The sequence below is a fragment of the Giraffa tippelskirchi genome, chromosome 10 (genome assembly GCF_054371585.1).
Source record: "Giraffa tippelskirchi isolate mGirTip1 chromosome 10, T2T-mGirTip1v1.2.pri, whole genome shotgun sequence".
Taxonomy (NCBI): Eukaryota; Metazoa; Chordata; class Mammalia; order Artiodactyla; family Giraffidae; genus Giraffa; species Giraffa tippelskirchi.
In genome coordinates this window covers 63,185,719-63,200,324 of record NC_137284.1, presented here as the reverse complement: position 1 = coordinate 63,200,324, position 14,606 = coordinate 63,185,719, and the positions used below count along the sequence as shown (strand labels likewise).

The following is a 14,606-nucleotide window of genomic DNA, read 5'->3' as shown; positions in this document are numbered from 1 at the left end:
AAAAACACTAGTATTGAAATTATAGCAGATGAGTCACAACTGCATAAAGAATTAGTAAACTGGAAGATCTGAAAAAATTATCCAGAATTCAGCACAAAGAACCAAAACCACTGAATCATAAAACAAAGGTCAAGAGCACACCCTTACTTCTTACTTCTAACTGGAATTCCAGAAGGAGATAGAGAATAGGGGAGAAACAATATTCAAAAATAATGATTGAAAATGTCCCAGTGCTGATCAAGACAAGATCATCAGATTCACAAAGCACAACATATTCACCACAAAACTAAAAGAACTCTTCATCAGTACACATTACAAACAAACTGAAGAGCAAGCAGATACAGACATGAAAGCTTACAACAAACTCACAATTTAAATGAAAAGCAAATTAAGAGTAAAATAGTACCAGAGTAGCCTTAAGAGAAATTAATTGTCCACTTAGAATTCTATATAGATAATAAACCTGCCTTTTGAAAACAAAGATGAAATCAGCATATTCAGAGAAACACAAACTGATGTACACACTACCAGTGATTCTCATTGAAGGAACTTCCAAAGAAGGTACCTCAAAAAAAGGCAGGGGGAAACAACAGAAAAAGAGGTGAGATGTAAAAATAAGAAGACAGATTCTTTGTCTCAAAAATAAAAAGAAAATGATACATATGAACAATTCCAAACAAATATTAACTGCATAAGATAATGTGCTCATGCCTAGTTGCTCAGTCATGTCTGACTCTCTGTGACCCCATAGACTGTAGCCCACCAGGCTCCTCTGTCCATGGGATTTCCCAGGCGAGAATACTGAAGTGGGTTGCCATTGCCTTCTCCAGGGGATCTTTTCAATCCAGGGACTGAACCTGCATCTCTTGCATTGCAGGCAGATTCTTTACCACTGAGCAACCATATAATAATGCCTAATTTGTGGAGTTAAAAAGAAATCAAAGTAGAATTAAAACTGTAGACAACAGCACACAATTGAAAAAGGGGCCGTGGAGTTACAGGCCCTCATCTTGACTCAGAGAAAAGTAACTTTAGGCTCTAATGTGCTTGTTAAAGGGTGACCACAAACAAAGTTTTTTTAAAGAATATATAACATTCAAACTAATACAGAGGAATAAAACAGAATTACAGAAAAAATTTAAAAAGTCAAATCAAAAGAAGAGAGGAGAAAACAACAACAACAAAAAGCAGAACACACAAGAAGCACAAAATGACTGCCCAAATGAATCCAAAAATATCAGTAACAACAATCAATGTAAATGGACAAAAGATATAGAAACTAAACCTCGAGCTATATGCACAATTTGCAAGAGAGACATGTAAAACATAAGGACACAGAAAAGCTGAAAGTTATCAGGCCAACACAGACACAAATACCACAAGGTCACAGGGCATAAATTTATCAAACAAGGTATATTGGAAAAACCATAACAAGCAGAGTGGCAAAGAACTTGTGATCCACCAAACACTAGTGTTTTCAGGAAAAAAAGAATCCAGCTTCCACATAACCTTTCTAGACTTTGCATTATACTACAAAGCTACAGTAATCAAAACAGTATGGTACTGGCACAAAAATAGACATGTAGATCATTGGAACAGAACAAGGTGTCCAGAAATAAACCCACATCTACAATCAATTCATCTTCAATAAAGGAGGCAAGAATATACCATGAAGAAAAGAAATTCTCTTCAACAAATGGTGTTGGGAAAGTTACACACAGGTCAATGAAATCAGAATACTCCCTCACACCACATACAAAAATAAACTCAAAATGATTTAAAGACCTTAATATAAGACATGATACCATAAAACTCCTAGAAGAGAACATAGGTGAAACATTCTCTTATATAAATTATACCAATATTTTCTTAGATCAGTTTTCCAAGGCATAAGAAATAAAAGCAAAAATAAACAAATGGGGCCTAATCAAACTTAAGAACTTTTGCACAGCAAAGGAAACCATGAACAAAAATACAACATATGGAATGGGAGAAGATATTCACAAACAATCTGACAAACAAGGAGTCAATATCCAAAATATATAAACAGCTCATACAACTCATATTAAAAAGACAAATATCCCAATCAATAAATGGACAGAAGACCTAAATATATATTTTTCTAAAGAAGACATACAGATGGCCAAAAGGCACATGAAAAGATGCTCAACACAGCTAATGTTTAGAGAATTGCAATTCAAAACCATAAGGAGCTATCACCTCACACCAGTCAGAATGGCCATCATAAAAAAATCTACAAAAAAATAAAACGCTGGGGAGGGTGCAGAGAACACGATTGGTGGGAATGTAAACTGGTGCATCCACTACGAAAAACAGTACAGAGAGTCCTTAAAATACCCAATTAAACTTATCATATGATCCGGCAATCCCACTCCTGAACATATAACCAGAAAAGGTGAAAACTTTAATTTGAAAAGATACAAGCACATCAATGTTCATAGCACCACTATTTATAACAGTAAAGACACAGAAACAACCCAAGGGCCCATCAACAGATGACTGGCTTAAAAAGAGGCGGTGTGTGTGTGCACATGTACACACAGTCGACTAGTACTCAGTCATAAAAAAAGAATGAAATATTGCCACTTGAAGCAACCTAGATGGATCTAAAGAATATTACACTCAGTGAAGTCAGACAGAGAAAGATAAATACTATATGATATCACTCATATGTGGAATCTAAAAAATAATCTAAAATTATACATACAAAACAGAAACAGACTCACAGGCATAGAAAATGAACTTATGGTTAACAAAGGGGAGAAGGGAGTAAGTCGGGATAAATTAGAAATATGGGATTAACAGCTGCAATAGAGACTGACTGTATAGCACAGGGAACTATGGGCTTCTCTGGTGGTTCAGACAGTAAAGAATACGCCTGCAATGCAGGAGACCTGGGTTTGATCCCTGGGTTGGGAAGATCCCCTGGAGGAGGGAATGGCTGCCCACTCCAGTATTCTCGCCTGGAGAATCCCCATGGACAGAGGAGCCTGGCGGGCTACTAACCATGGGGTCGCAAAGAGTCGGACACAACTGAGTGAGTAAGCACACACACACAGAGGGAACTATATTTAGTATCTTGCAATAACTTACAACGGAAAAGATTCTGAAACGAATATAAAACCGAGTCACTCTGTACATCTGAAACTAACAATACTGTAAATCAAGCATACAGCTACAATTGAAAAAAAATAAAAAGAATCCAACCTCCCCACATTTGGGAAATTCTGTCCGAATGGAAGCCTACTGGTTAAAGAAGCACATGTTGGGGAGGAACTGCTGGAGCCCACAAGCTGGCATCAACTTACTGACCAGAGACATTAATATGTCTTTTGTTACCTGAATATTATTGACTGGAGATGCTTCAATATTTACTTACATAAATCGCCAGCCACAAACTTTAGTTTCTACAAAAAGCCCCTTGTCAGTAATGTGCTATCAACCTGCTTCCCCTTTGAGCTAAGACTTAACAGGTCAGCTCTCCAATAAGCCACCAAAGAGATGAGGAAATGAACACTCAAGCTCAAAAGTCTTGCCTCCCTTAGGTGAAGTATAGGACAGAAAAAGAGACAACAAAGAAAATTTAACCAAAAGAAAGCAGATGTATCAACAGTATTAGCAACAAAATTAACTTTAAGGCAAAAAGCATGATTTGAAATAGTCACTACTTCATTGCACCATTTTCCTTCATAATCTTCATCTGTATATACTGAAAAACACATCTTCAAAAATATATAACACAAGTTGTCTGAAGTTCAAGCATAAATTGCCAATGCTACCATCTGCAATTATCTCTATAATTGAGACATTAATCAGACAAAAGTAGGAACAGGTGAACATTGCAATTAACAAGCTTGATCCAGTAACTGGAAAACACAAATTTTTCCCAAGAATACATGAATCATTTACAAAAAGCTGTCCATGTACTTCGTAAGTCTTAAAGCAAGCCTCATACTTTCCCAGTATCAGACAGACCATACAATTTGAAGATAATGCATTACACTATAAATTAACAACAAAATAACTTTAATAAGTAAAACCTTTATGTGTGTGTTCATCTGCTCAGTTGTGTCGAACTCTTTGAGACCCACGGACTGTAGCCCACCAGGCTCCTCTGTCCATGGGATTCTTCAGGCAAGAATACTGGAGTGGGTTCCCTTCACGGAACCTTCCCCACCCAGGGATGGGACCCGAGTCTCCCTCATTAGAAGCAGATTCTTTACCACTGAGCCACCAAGGAAGCCCAAAATCTACATATTTGAAAACAAAAACAACCCTTGAATCAGAGAGTATGTAAGACACTAGAAAATACTTAGAACTTACTGAAATCTACTTAGGAACATTTGTGAGATATGCCCAAGGCGGCAGGTACAGGTAATTATGGGCTTCCCTGGTGACTCAATGATAAAGAATCCACCTGCCAACGTTAAGATACTTAAGATACGCAGGTTAGATCTCTTGGTCAGAAGATTCCCTGGAGGGGAAATGGCAACCCACCCCAGGAGTCTTGCCTGGGAAACCCCATAGATAGAGAAGCCTGGTGGGCTACAGCCCATGGGGTCACAAAAGAGTCAGACATAAGAACTAAACAACAATAGAAGATAACTATACCAAACCCAGAATGTTTTACAGGTGAGTTCTGCCTAACATCAAAAAACAGGTGTCTCCAGTTTTACATAAAACCCTAGAGAATATAGAAAACATTCCACAAGTCATTTCATGAGACTACTGTAATGCTAACATTAAATAATACCAAAATCTCTCAAAGACTACACGAGAAAGAAAAACTACAGGCCAATCTCATTCATGAACATGAATGCAAAAATCATTTTAAACAAAACAATAGCAAATCAAACCCAAGAATACAGAGTAAAAGATAATGTATCATAACCAAGTTGTATTTCTTCCAGGAATGAGAATGTTATTCAACATTGAAAATATATTCAATCATCTCAACGCAAACAAATTCATCTGATCAAATTCCATAACCACTCAATTAAAACTCTTATCAAACTAGGAATAGAAGGAAAAGTCCCTAACCTAGTAAGTAGAAAGTCAAGTTGTGAAGGACTTCCAGGAAGGCTCTTTAAAGGGAACTGAGTCCATGAAGACAGACCCTTTGTGTGTCCACTTCTTTGGATTTGGAATGGGGACTACATGGCTGATTTCTCAACACCTACTATGACCTATGAGGTGACGTGGTTCAACTGGAATTCTCCTACACTCCTGGCAGGAGGATAAATTGGTACCACACCATTTAGAAACAGCTACATATATGATAAAACTATATAGAAAAAAAGGGTGCTTAACACAAATTTCAAGATAGTGTTTATTTCTAGCTGGGTGAGAGAAGGACTTCAACTGAGGAAGTGACAACCCCTAACTGGTAAAGTTCCATTTCTTTAGCTAAATGAGAGGTCCAATTGGGTTCATTTCATTTCTCTGGAAACTATACATATCAGTTGGATATACTCTTCTCTGTGCATGAGATATTACACAATAAATTTGAAGTGAATGAAAAAATATCCAAGAATCTATTTGAAAATATCTTCTTGCCCATCTCCCTATTTAAAAAACAAACAAAAAAAAAACACCAATGCTCTTGGGAGGTAAAAGTGGTTTTTTTCACTTCTATAAAAGTGCTATTGAGATCTGGCACTTTAGGGGCTGCTCTTTAAAAAAAAAAAAAAGAATTGCTATTAAAGACATTCATGTGTACTCCTCCCTGTATAACGCAATCAACTTGGTTTCCAAACATCACTGAAGTGCAAAAGACGTGAAGGCTTTGCACAGACTCTACTGACTTGCACCAATGACAACCACTTTCTTATATACCAACTGACATGCACCCTATTTCTGCTAATGAAATCCTTTAAACTTGTCTTAGTAACAGCAACATTAAAGGTAAGAATATGTACATAGATACTAAGTTGCTAAATAAACAGAGAGGCAAACTATCCTTTAATTAAGATATCAGATTCCCATCTTAAGGTGCTGTGTGGCATCTCAAACAGGATCTTCTTAGCCTAAGGCAACTGTGGGACTTAACTGGAGACCCTAGATAGGTAACTGAATGGTTTTAGGCTAATTTATGGATTCGGTTTCCAAAAAAATAATAATATCCCAATCAAAAAAACTTCTCCAATTTCTGGAGCATCCTTGGCAGGTATTTTAATGAGCACTCATTCTGGAATATCCCTGGCAAGGCAGGTACCAAATTCTGTAGGATAAAGCCCCGAAAATCACCAGCGACATAAGCCAACAACAGAATCAAGAATCCCACCCTCCTCAAATCTCCTGGAAACAGGTTGTCTTTCACACGTTATCGCCCCTCCAGAATCATGAGGTGTGAAAAGCAATAGGGAAAATTACTGGGAATTCAGAAAAAAAGAGTCCGTGAATCATATGGACAAAACGTAAGTCAGCTGGGACCTTGCAATTAAAGTTACCTAACCTCATTCTGCGGAGAAGGAAATCGTGTCTCGGGAAGAAGCGCACCTGCTAAGGATCTAAGAGTCATTTGAATCCATCTCCTCTGTAAGTCCAGTGACCGTTCCCTCACCCACTCCGAAACGCTTCAATTCGTTCCTGACACGGAGGTGAGGTGAGAAAACCCGCACCTCCAGTGTGGCCAGACTGTCAGGACCAGAAAGGGTCGCGGCCCCTCCTCTCACAGGTGGTGAAACTGACGTTGGAAAGTGACCCAGCTAAGGCAGAAAATCAATGACCCTCTGCCGCCGAGCTGCAGGAGCTTCCCGAAGGCAATGAAAATCACTGGGGACCCCACTTCCTAGCTCCAGGAGAGAGGGTCAAAATGAGACCGGCTCCCTAGATTTCAGCATGAACCCCGCATTTCCCATGCAGGAGAAATGGGGAAACGCAGACAGCTAGTGGCGCAGCTCCTAAACGCCACGGAGGGACAGGCACCGATTCGCGCCTCTCTCTCCCGCATCCGTCCGTGGGGAGAAATGGCAACAGTGAAGATGCGGCGACTCCCGCGAGAAGAGGTACCTGATGCTCGCGCCGCAGTCCCCCGTCGTCCCGGCACCGGAGCCCGCCACCTCGCTTCCGGGGTTCAGCCGCAGCGAGGACTGAGGTCTCCGAAGGAGGGAGCCTCAGCCCCGCCCCTTCCAAGCCCTGCCCCTACGGGCGCCTCGCAGAGGACCCGGGTAACTTCCGGGACGCCGCGCGTCACTAAGCAGCCGATCCCCACTTCCGGACGCGTCCTTGCCTTCCTCGCTGTCCCAGACTGCGCGACTGCTATCGAGATATCGGCACGTTTGATTGGCGGAGCGAGAATGCTGGTCTCCGCCGATTGGATCCGGGGGAATCCGCCCCGTAGACATCGGCGGGGAGCACAGTCTCAGTGGTCGGCCTGTTTCCCGCCGCTGCCTGCCTTGCGTTGCAATCATGGTGGACGTGATGGAGTCGCCCAAGGCGCGCATCAACGCCAGCATGCTAACTCAGTTCATCGACCAGCCGGTCTGCTTCGTAGGGAGGCTGGAGAAGGTGCGCGCGCTCACCGCCCTGGGCTTTTTGGCGGGAGGGGCCCTGTGGCTGTCGGGCTGGCGGCCCCAGGGTAGGTAACGGAGGGTGGAAGAGAGAAAGCCTTATAGCATCACTGCGCCCTGGATTACTTTACTTCTCGCAAGGGAACTTTTTGCACACTTTTTGACCACTGCAGCCCTATTTTTGGCTCTTAGCGCGTGGAATCGCGAAGTTTTCGAACGCTCTCCGTTCTAGTGTCCCGCCCTCGTTTTTTACTTGAAATTATAGACAAAACTCCCATCTGTTTTCTGTTAGCCGGACTTGACAGCTAGTCCAGTTTTCTTGTTTCCTTCTTTTCTCAAACCTCGTTTTATCGTTGATGTCGCTTTTATGTAAAACGTTGCTTGATTGTATTTTACTGATCCAGAGCCAGTTTGTCATCTTATCCAAGTGTTAAGAGCGCAGCTCCTCGTCCTACTGGTGAGAAACAGGCCCAAAGGCTCAGGATCAGGGAACCGAGAAAACTTTTATATGAAAGCTTACTTACTAGTTTATTTCAGTCACATTATCTTCTTGCAATAGATGTATTTGTACTTCACAGTTATGGAAATTGGGTAGGTGTGGCATATGGTTAAAAGGTGCTTAAGGCCACAGCAAGTAGCAAAGCTGGCATTCAACCAGATCTGACTGCACTCTTTGCAGCTGTCTGGTGGGAGTTAGAACCCAGATGTTCTAACAGCTAGTTTCTCTTTACTTCCTCATGTCTAATTTTTTAAAACATACCCTCTGTGGGATATATACTGTTTAAATCATGGATGCCAGTAGATCTCACTTTTAGATAATATGAACCCTCCTTAATTTGTTCTTATTTCTATTTTGTTCTTAGATCTTAATTTGTTCTTAGATCTAAATCTGGGTTGCCAGATTTAGCAAATAAAAATAATGGGACACATTTGCACTAAAAAGGTAATTGTTGTTTATCTAAAATTAGAATTTAGGCATCGTTTGATCAGGTATAGTAACACAAGACAATGTGAACTAGTTAAACTGTTCAAAAAAATTGCTTTGTGTGCACTAATTAAGTGTGGGTCAATCTGCTCATCTTTTGTCAAACTTCTAGTCTTTTTAAGGGGATTTTAAACAGTTTATATGGACTTTTTAAAAAATTATGTGTTTCTTTTTCAGATTCATCCTACTGGGAAAATGTTTATTCTTTCAGATGGTGAAGGAAAAAATGGAACTATTGAGTTGATGGAGCCTGTATGTTTAAGTATTAATTCTATGTATATGATAATTAATTCTTCATCTTACTTGGTTTGTTGCTGATGTTTCTTATTCTTGGAGTGGACGTATAAAGGACCAGTTCATCAAACTTCTCTCAAACGAAATTTGTGTCCTTTTACATTTCCCTTTACTTTTCTAACCAATGATTTTTTGGGCTCTGTCATTTTTGAATAAATGCTGACAACTCTCATTCCTTATGAAAGACCAGAAAATCACTTAAGAAAAAAAAATATTTTTAAATCACTTTTCCCTTCCTCAGTAGTTTCACATTTTTTCAATTCAGTTTTCTAGTTTTGTTTCCATTTATTTTCAGTTGTCACTTGCTTTTACGGTTTATGTTTATGGTACACTTTCTTCATCTTTTATGAAGACAGATGTATGTGCTGTTTTATTAATGCATACAGAACTCACTGTACAAATACAGATAATAGAAAGTTCCTTTCAATGAGTCCTTTTAAACAAATTACTCCTTGTGGAAATACTGGACAGTCTCAGTATCTTTAAGTGATTTTTGTCTTCAACTTAAACATTTAACTGTAGCTTTAGACCTGAAGCCACTACTAAAGGTTACTGGACTGGTGACATGCTGACAGTAATAAGTACTCAAACATTTTTAACAAGTTACAATTCCATTTTTGCATTGATAAATCTTAAAATTATTTTGCTACATGAAATGAAAGATTAGTAAAACCTAGAACAATTTTCCAAGTTAATTATCAGCTGAAAATGTAATAACACCAAGTTGGCGTTTTGTTCTTTGTGTTAGCTTGATGAAGAAATCTCTGGAATCGTGGAAGTAGTTGGAAGAGTAACGGCCAAGGCAACCATTATGTGTGCATCTTATGTCCAGTTTAAAGAAGACAGTCATCCTTTTGGTAAAGTAAACATTCTGCAATTCATGTAATTAGGAGGAAAACAACTTTATTTTTAACTTGCTATGTCTTGGTCTTGAGTTTCAGTCCTGCTACACTTTCAATTTCTGTATCACTTTCTGATCCCAAAGGAAAATGCTAGGACATTTTGGCCTACTTCTAAATAATGCTTCTGTATGTAAGAAATGCAAAAGATTAATATTTGTGGAAAGAGAATTTTTTAAAATAGAGTAAACAAAACAAAAATACTGTTAATAGTTTTTTGGGTTTGATTTTAATATATAAAGGCATCAAATAATGCACAACACCTAAATCACAACCAGGCAAGAATGGTGCCTGTACAATAGAAGTTAAAATGGAAGTTATACTCCATGAATTTTGGAAATCATGGAAATTCTACTCCGTGACTTTTATTTTTTGGAACCATACTTAAATAAATATGACCCATATCACAGTTTTAGCAAATGGATTGTGAAAATAAGTTGAACTCTAACAAGGAGAGAAAAGAGAAACAGGTAGAACTCTTTAAATAATAATTGATGTTACAACTTTCCACTGTAGATTAAATGTTTGCTAACCTGTTTCTTTCAGATCTTGGACTTTACAATGAGGCTGTGAAGATTACCCATGAGTTCCCTCAGTTTTTTCCTTTGGGGGTTGTGCAGTATGGTTGAACTTGATGAATTTTGATGATTGCCAGTGAGCTACACTGAAGACTGTTAAAGGAGGCACCTGATATTTGAAGGAGCAATTCCTATGATTTTTAATATTTAATTTGTTCTCTTCTTAATTTCATTTACCTAACTTTATTAGATATTCCAGTGTGCCATTTTTGACAGAACTGGCTTATTGACAGTTTTCACCTAAGTTTTCATAAAGAATAATTTCTCTGGCATATGGTCAGATTAAATGCAAGGAAAAAAAAAACATTTGGTTGACCTTAGTTTTCTGCTTTATTAATAAAAACTTATGTGCTGTTGGTCATATCATTCTTCTTCTTTCAGTCACCTATTCAAGCACAAACTTGGAATTTAATAGCTGTCAGGTCAGGACTTAAGATTTCCCAAATGAAACCCTGGGCCAACTGTGTTAAGAATGTACTATACCATGTTAATCACTTCCTTGACACTGTGAAAAAATGATGATATTAAAAGAGCAAACAGAATCCAACATCTTCTGTAATTTGTGAATACTTGTATTAGGGCATTCTACAGAATCAGAACCAATAGGATATATATGGATATGTATATGTAAATGAATTGTTACACAAGTTGGCTTAAAGGTTATGGAGGTGGAGAAGTTACCAGATCTGCAATCTAGAGAACCAAGATCTGCAAAACTGGAGAACCAAGGAAGTCAGTGGTGTACAGTGCAAGTCCAAAAGCATGAGAATAAGGGAAGTTGATGGTGTCACTTACAGCCCAGGTTCAAAGACCTGAGAACAGGAAGGACGCTGCTGTAAGTCCGAGAGCCTAAAGGCCGTCTTTACTCAATCTACTGATTTAGATGCTAATCTGTTCCAGAAGCACCTTCACAGATATACCCAGAAATAATGTTTTACCAGCTACCTGGGTATCCCTTAGCCCAGTCATAACTGACACATAAAAAGTAACATCATAGCATCTCTTTCTCAGCATCTTATTAATAACAACTGTCAAAATGAATTTGAAATTTCTGTATTTTTGTACTTCATACCACCAACCCTGGTGATAGATGTTGCAAGTATACAACAGTAACAGAGTAACTGGTGACCTGTATGGCCACAAGTTTTATGGCTTGACCCATTTTCTTCAGTGAGGAAATAAATTCTCAATCCATTGAGGTTGTAGATCAAGCCAAGAATATTTAAATTGGTAACATCTTCAATCTCATCCCCAAATATTCTACAAATTGCTTAAGCAACAGAGCTATTCATGGTAAAGCATGTTACGTTATTACAGTAAGTAAAGACAATTTTGGTCTTCCCAGGTGGCGCCAGTGGTAAAGAATCTGCCTGCCAGTGCAGGAGAGGCAGGGTTGATCCCTGGGTCACGAAGATCCTTTGAGATCCCTTGGAGCAGGAAATGGCAATGCACTCCAGTATTCTTGCCAGGAAAATCCCATGGTCAAGTGGAGCCTGGCAGGCTACAGTCCATGGGGTTGCAAAGAATCGGACACAACTGAGCACACACATACATACATAAGAAAGAAAGTGAAGTCGCTCAGTCAAGCCCGACTCTGTGACCCATGGACTGTAACCTACCAGGCTCCTCTGTCCATGGGATTCTCCAGGCAGAACACTGGAGTGGGTTGCCATTTCCTTCTCCATACATACATACATACATAAAGACAACTGTAATTGAAATTCAGGTGTAGGAGGGACATCAGCCAATCTCAATAGCAGTGTTGTCTTCAATGCCAGAGAGGGGGTCAGCCGCCAATTATGTTAACCTCGGAAAACATTAAATGTTAAAGGTGTCCTGTTTGAAACCCCTGAACAACTATGTTTAGTAAACTAGACTAAATGAGTAGGGTACTTGTGACAAGTGAATCCTTTATACGAATGATTTATGGTGCCATTTCTCTAGCCCCAGTGTTCCCTATGAACTTTAGCTTGAAAGAGTGTAGTTTGAACAGATGTGGCTCCCCTGCCGTGTGTTGCCGGACATTTGGTAATAATTTTTTAAATATGATTTACCTATTTTGAGTGTACAGCTCAGTGGCTTTTAGTTCACAGAGTTGTACACCCATGACTACAATCAATTTTAGAACATTTTCATCATGACTTACCTGTCATGGCCCAATCCTTATACCACCACCTTGCCCTTAAGAAGGAACTAATCGACTTTTCTGTCTCTGTAGATTTACCTGTCTGGGATATTTCATATAAATGGAATCATTTACGACCTTTTGTCACTGACTTATGTACCATAATGTTTTCAAGGTTCATCTGTGCTATCAGTGCTTCATCCTGTTTATGGCCAAAAAATCCTCCATTGTATGGCTATACCACATTTTTTTCATCAGCTGCTCTACATTTGGATGTTTCCCACCAGTTAGCTATAATGAACTACGAATATTCATGTATGAACATTACTAACCTCGTTCATGAACTGTGAACATTACTTTTTGTGTATACCTGTGTTTTTATTTCTCTTTATATACTTAGGAGAGGAATTGCGGTATCAAATGGTAAACATGTTTAACTTTCTGAGGAACCGCCAGACTATTCCAAAGTGGCTATACCATTTTACATTCCCAGCAGCAGTGTTTGAGGATTCCAATTTCTCCACATCCTCAACACTTATTATCTAACTTTTTGTTCATAGTTATCCTAAATGTGACGTGATCTTCACTTGTCTTGTTTCTTTTAAAGGTACCATAAGCCACTCTGTTGACCAGAAAAGCTTGAATACCTCTAATCTTTCTCAGTGTCACTGCCACTATAAGTTCAGATAGTTGTCATTTCTCACTTTGAGCTATTCCAACAGCCCTAAATATATTACTGGCCTTACTGCTTCCAGCCTCTTCCAGCCAACAGAGTTGCATTAGATCAACATACTACAAAGTTTAAATCAACATACTACAAAGTTTATATGAACTTTATATAATAAAGTTTATAATCAACATACTACAAAGTTTAAAAACCAAAGAAGTGTAAAAAGGGGAAAACTTCCTGGGAAGCTTACAGAGGAGAAACCTGGCCAATATGACCTTAATGAAGTGAACAAGGTTAACATCACCAGTGATGACATGTGGATAATCATGTGCCCAAGAATAATGGGATAAGAAAGGCACTTCACCTTTGTGCTGTTTTTTCAAAAACGGGTTATGCCAGTCTGACCATGAGTGACCATCATAACGTACTCAAATTGAAGGACAGTCTACAAACTGGTCAGTTCCCCTCAAAACTGTCAAAGTAATGAGTAAGGAATATCACAGAGCACGAAGGAGACATGACAACTAAATTGTGATGTGGGATCACAGATTGACTCCTGGAACACAAGAAGGATGTTGATGGGCAAACAGGTAAAATCTGAATAACATCTGGAGCTAAAGTAATGGGCCAGTATTGGTTTCTCAGTTTTGACGAATGTACCAGGAAACTATGAGGTAACATAAAAGGAGACACCCGGGGTGAGGGGAGGAACGCTATCTTTGTAACTTTTCTATAAATCTAAAATTACTCCAAAATAAAAGATGCACTTAATACAAAAGCAACAACCCCCAGAGGCTCCCCAGTGAATAGTCAAGTCCACAGCTCTAATTAGTAGTTCAGACTTGAGTAGTTCAGACCTTCCCACATCTCACCTCAGACTCAAATCCTACTCTCCCCTGAAGCAAATCCCCAGCACTGCTCTGCTGTTGCCAGAACATGCTAGACCCTTTAAGATCCAGATGTTGTTGAGTTTGCTCTTGCCTCTGATTGGAATGGCTGTTCCTATGCCCAAAGGAAAACATTCTCTAAGCTTTCCCAAACATGAGCAAGCTGAGTCAGTTACCTTACGTTATATTCTTCTCATCACACTTAACTTGCTCATAACCTTTTTTTTTTTTTGGATTAAGAAATTATATATATACTATGTAGTTTTATTATATTTTTAACACTATAAAAATCAGAAATTAATTTCCCACTGTCTCCCCAAAGATGCTATTATGGATTGGTGGGTTGCTTTCCAGAACTTCCTCTACATAAACTGTCTATAGGACCTCAATATACTCCCCTACAACATGCATTTTTCCTTTAATAAGTCTTGGAAATTGAGATATTGAGCTATCTCATCCTTTCTAATGGATGAAAAATATCCATGTGCCAAGTGTTTCTTAATTTATTTAGTCAGTCCTTTACCAGTCGCAGCGTCAGATACAACTGAGCGACTAACACACACACGTTCTACTAGCCTTCGCCACCAAGAGGCTCTTACAGATGAAGAACTTGCAGTTTAAAAACCTGTCTTATCT

At 39.0% G+C, this 14,606-nt stretch overlaps 2 protein-coding genes across 11 annotated transcripts in view; one reads left to right on the top strand and one right to left on the bottom strand.

The window, feature by feature from the left end:
• UMAD1 (UBAP1-MVB12-associated (UMA) domain containing 1) overlaps nt 1–7,091 on the bottom strand; it is a 345,403-nt gene extending 338,312 nt beyond the window's left edge. For 7 of the 10 annotated variants that reach the window (XM_081531710.1, XM_081531701.1, XM_081531707.1 and 4 more), the window contains exon 1: nt 7,033–7,091. The gene's annotated coding sequence lies outside the window, so the exon portion shown is untranslated. Of the gene's footprint in view, nt 1–5,061; nt 5,193–6,519 lie in introns of those variants that run through there. The other 3 variants (XM_081531709.1, XM_081531706.1, XM_081531705.1) reach the window with 2 other exon arrangements.
• Nucleotides 7,092–7,359: 268 nt separating this feature from the next.
• On the top strand, nt 7,360–10,830 carry RPA3 (replication protein A3). Its single transcript, XM_081531712.1, has 4 exons — nt 7,360–7,530; nt 8,695–8,769; nt 9,560–9,668; nt 10,257–10,830. Exons 1-4 carry the CDS (start codon nt 7,432–7,434, stop codon nt 10,337–10,339), a joined length of 366 nt encoding a protein of 121 aa, XP_081387838.1. The 5' UTR covers nt 7,360–7,431; the 3' UTR covers nt 10,340–10,830.
• Nucleotides 10,831–14,606: the final 3,776 nt, after the last annotated feature.

Coding starts and splice junctions, on each gene's coding strand:
- RPA3 (XM_081531712.1), top strand. CDS start 7,432: ATGGTGGACGTGATGGAGTCGCCCAAGGCGCGCATCAACGCCAGCATG. Junction 7,531..8,694: donor TCGTAGGGAGGCTGGAGAAG/GTGCGCGCGCTC, acceptor TTTCTTTTTCAG/ATTCATCCTACTGGGAAAAT. Junction 8,770..9,559: donor CTATTGAGTTGATGGAGCCT/GTATGTTTAAGT, acceptor TCTTTGTGTTAG/CTTGATGAAGAAATCTCTGG.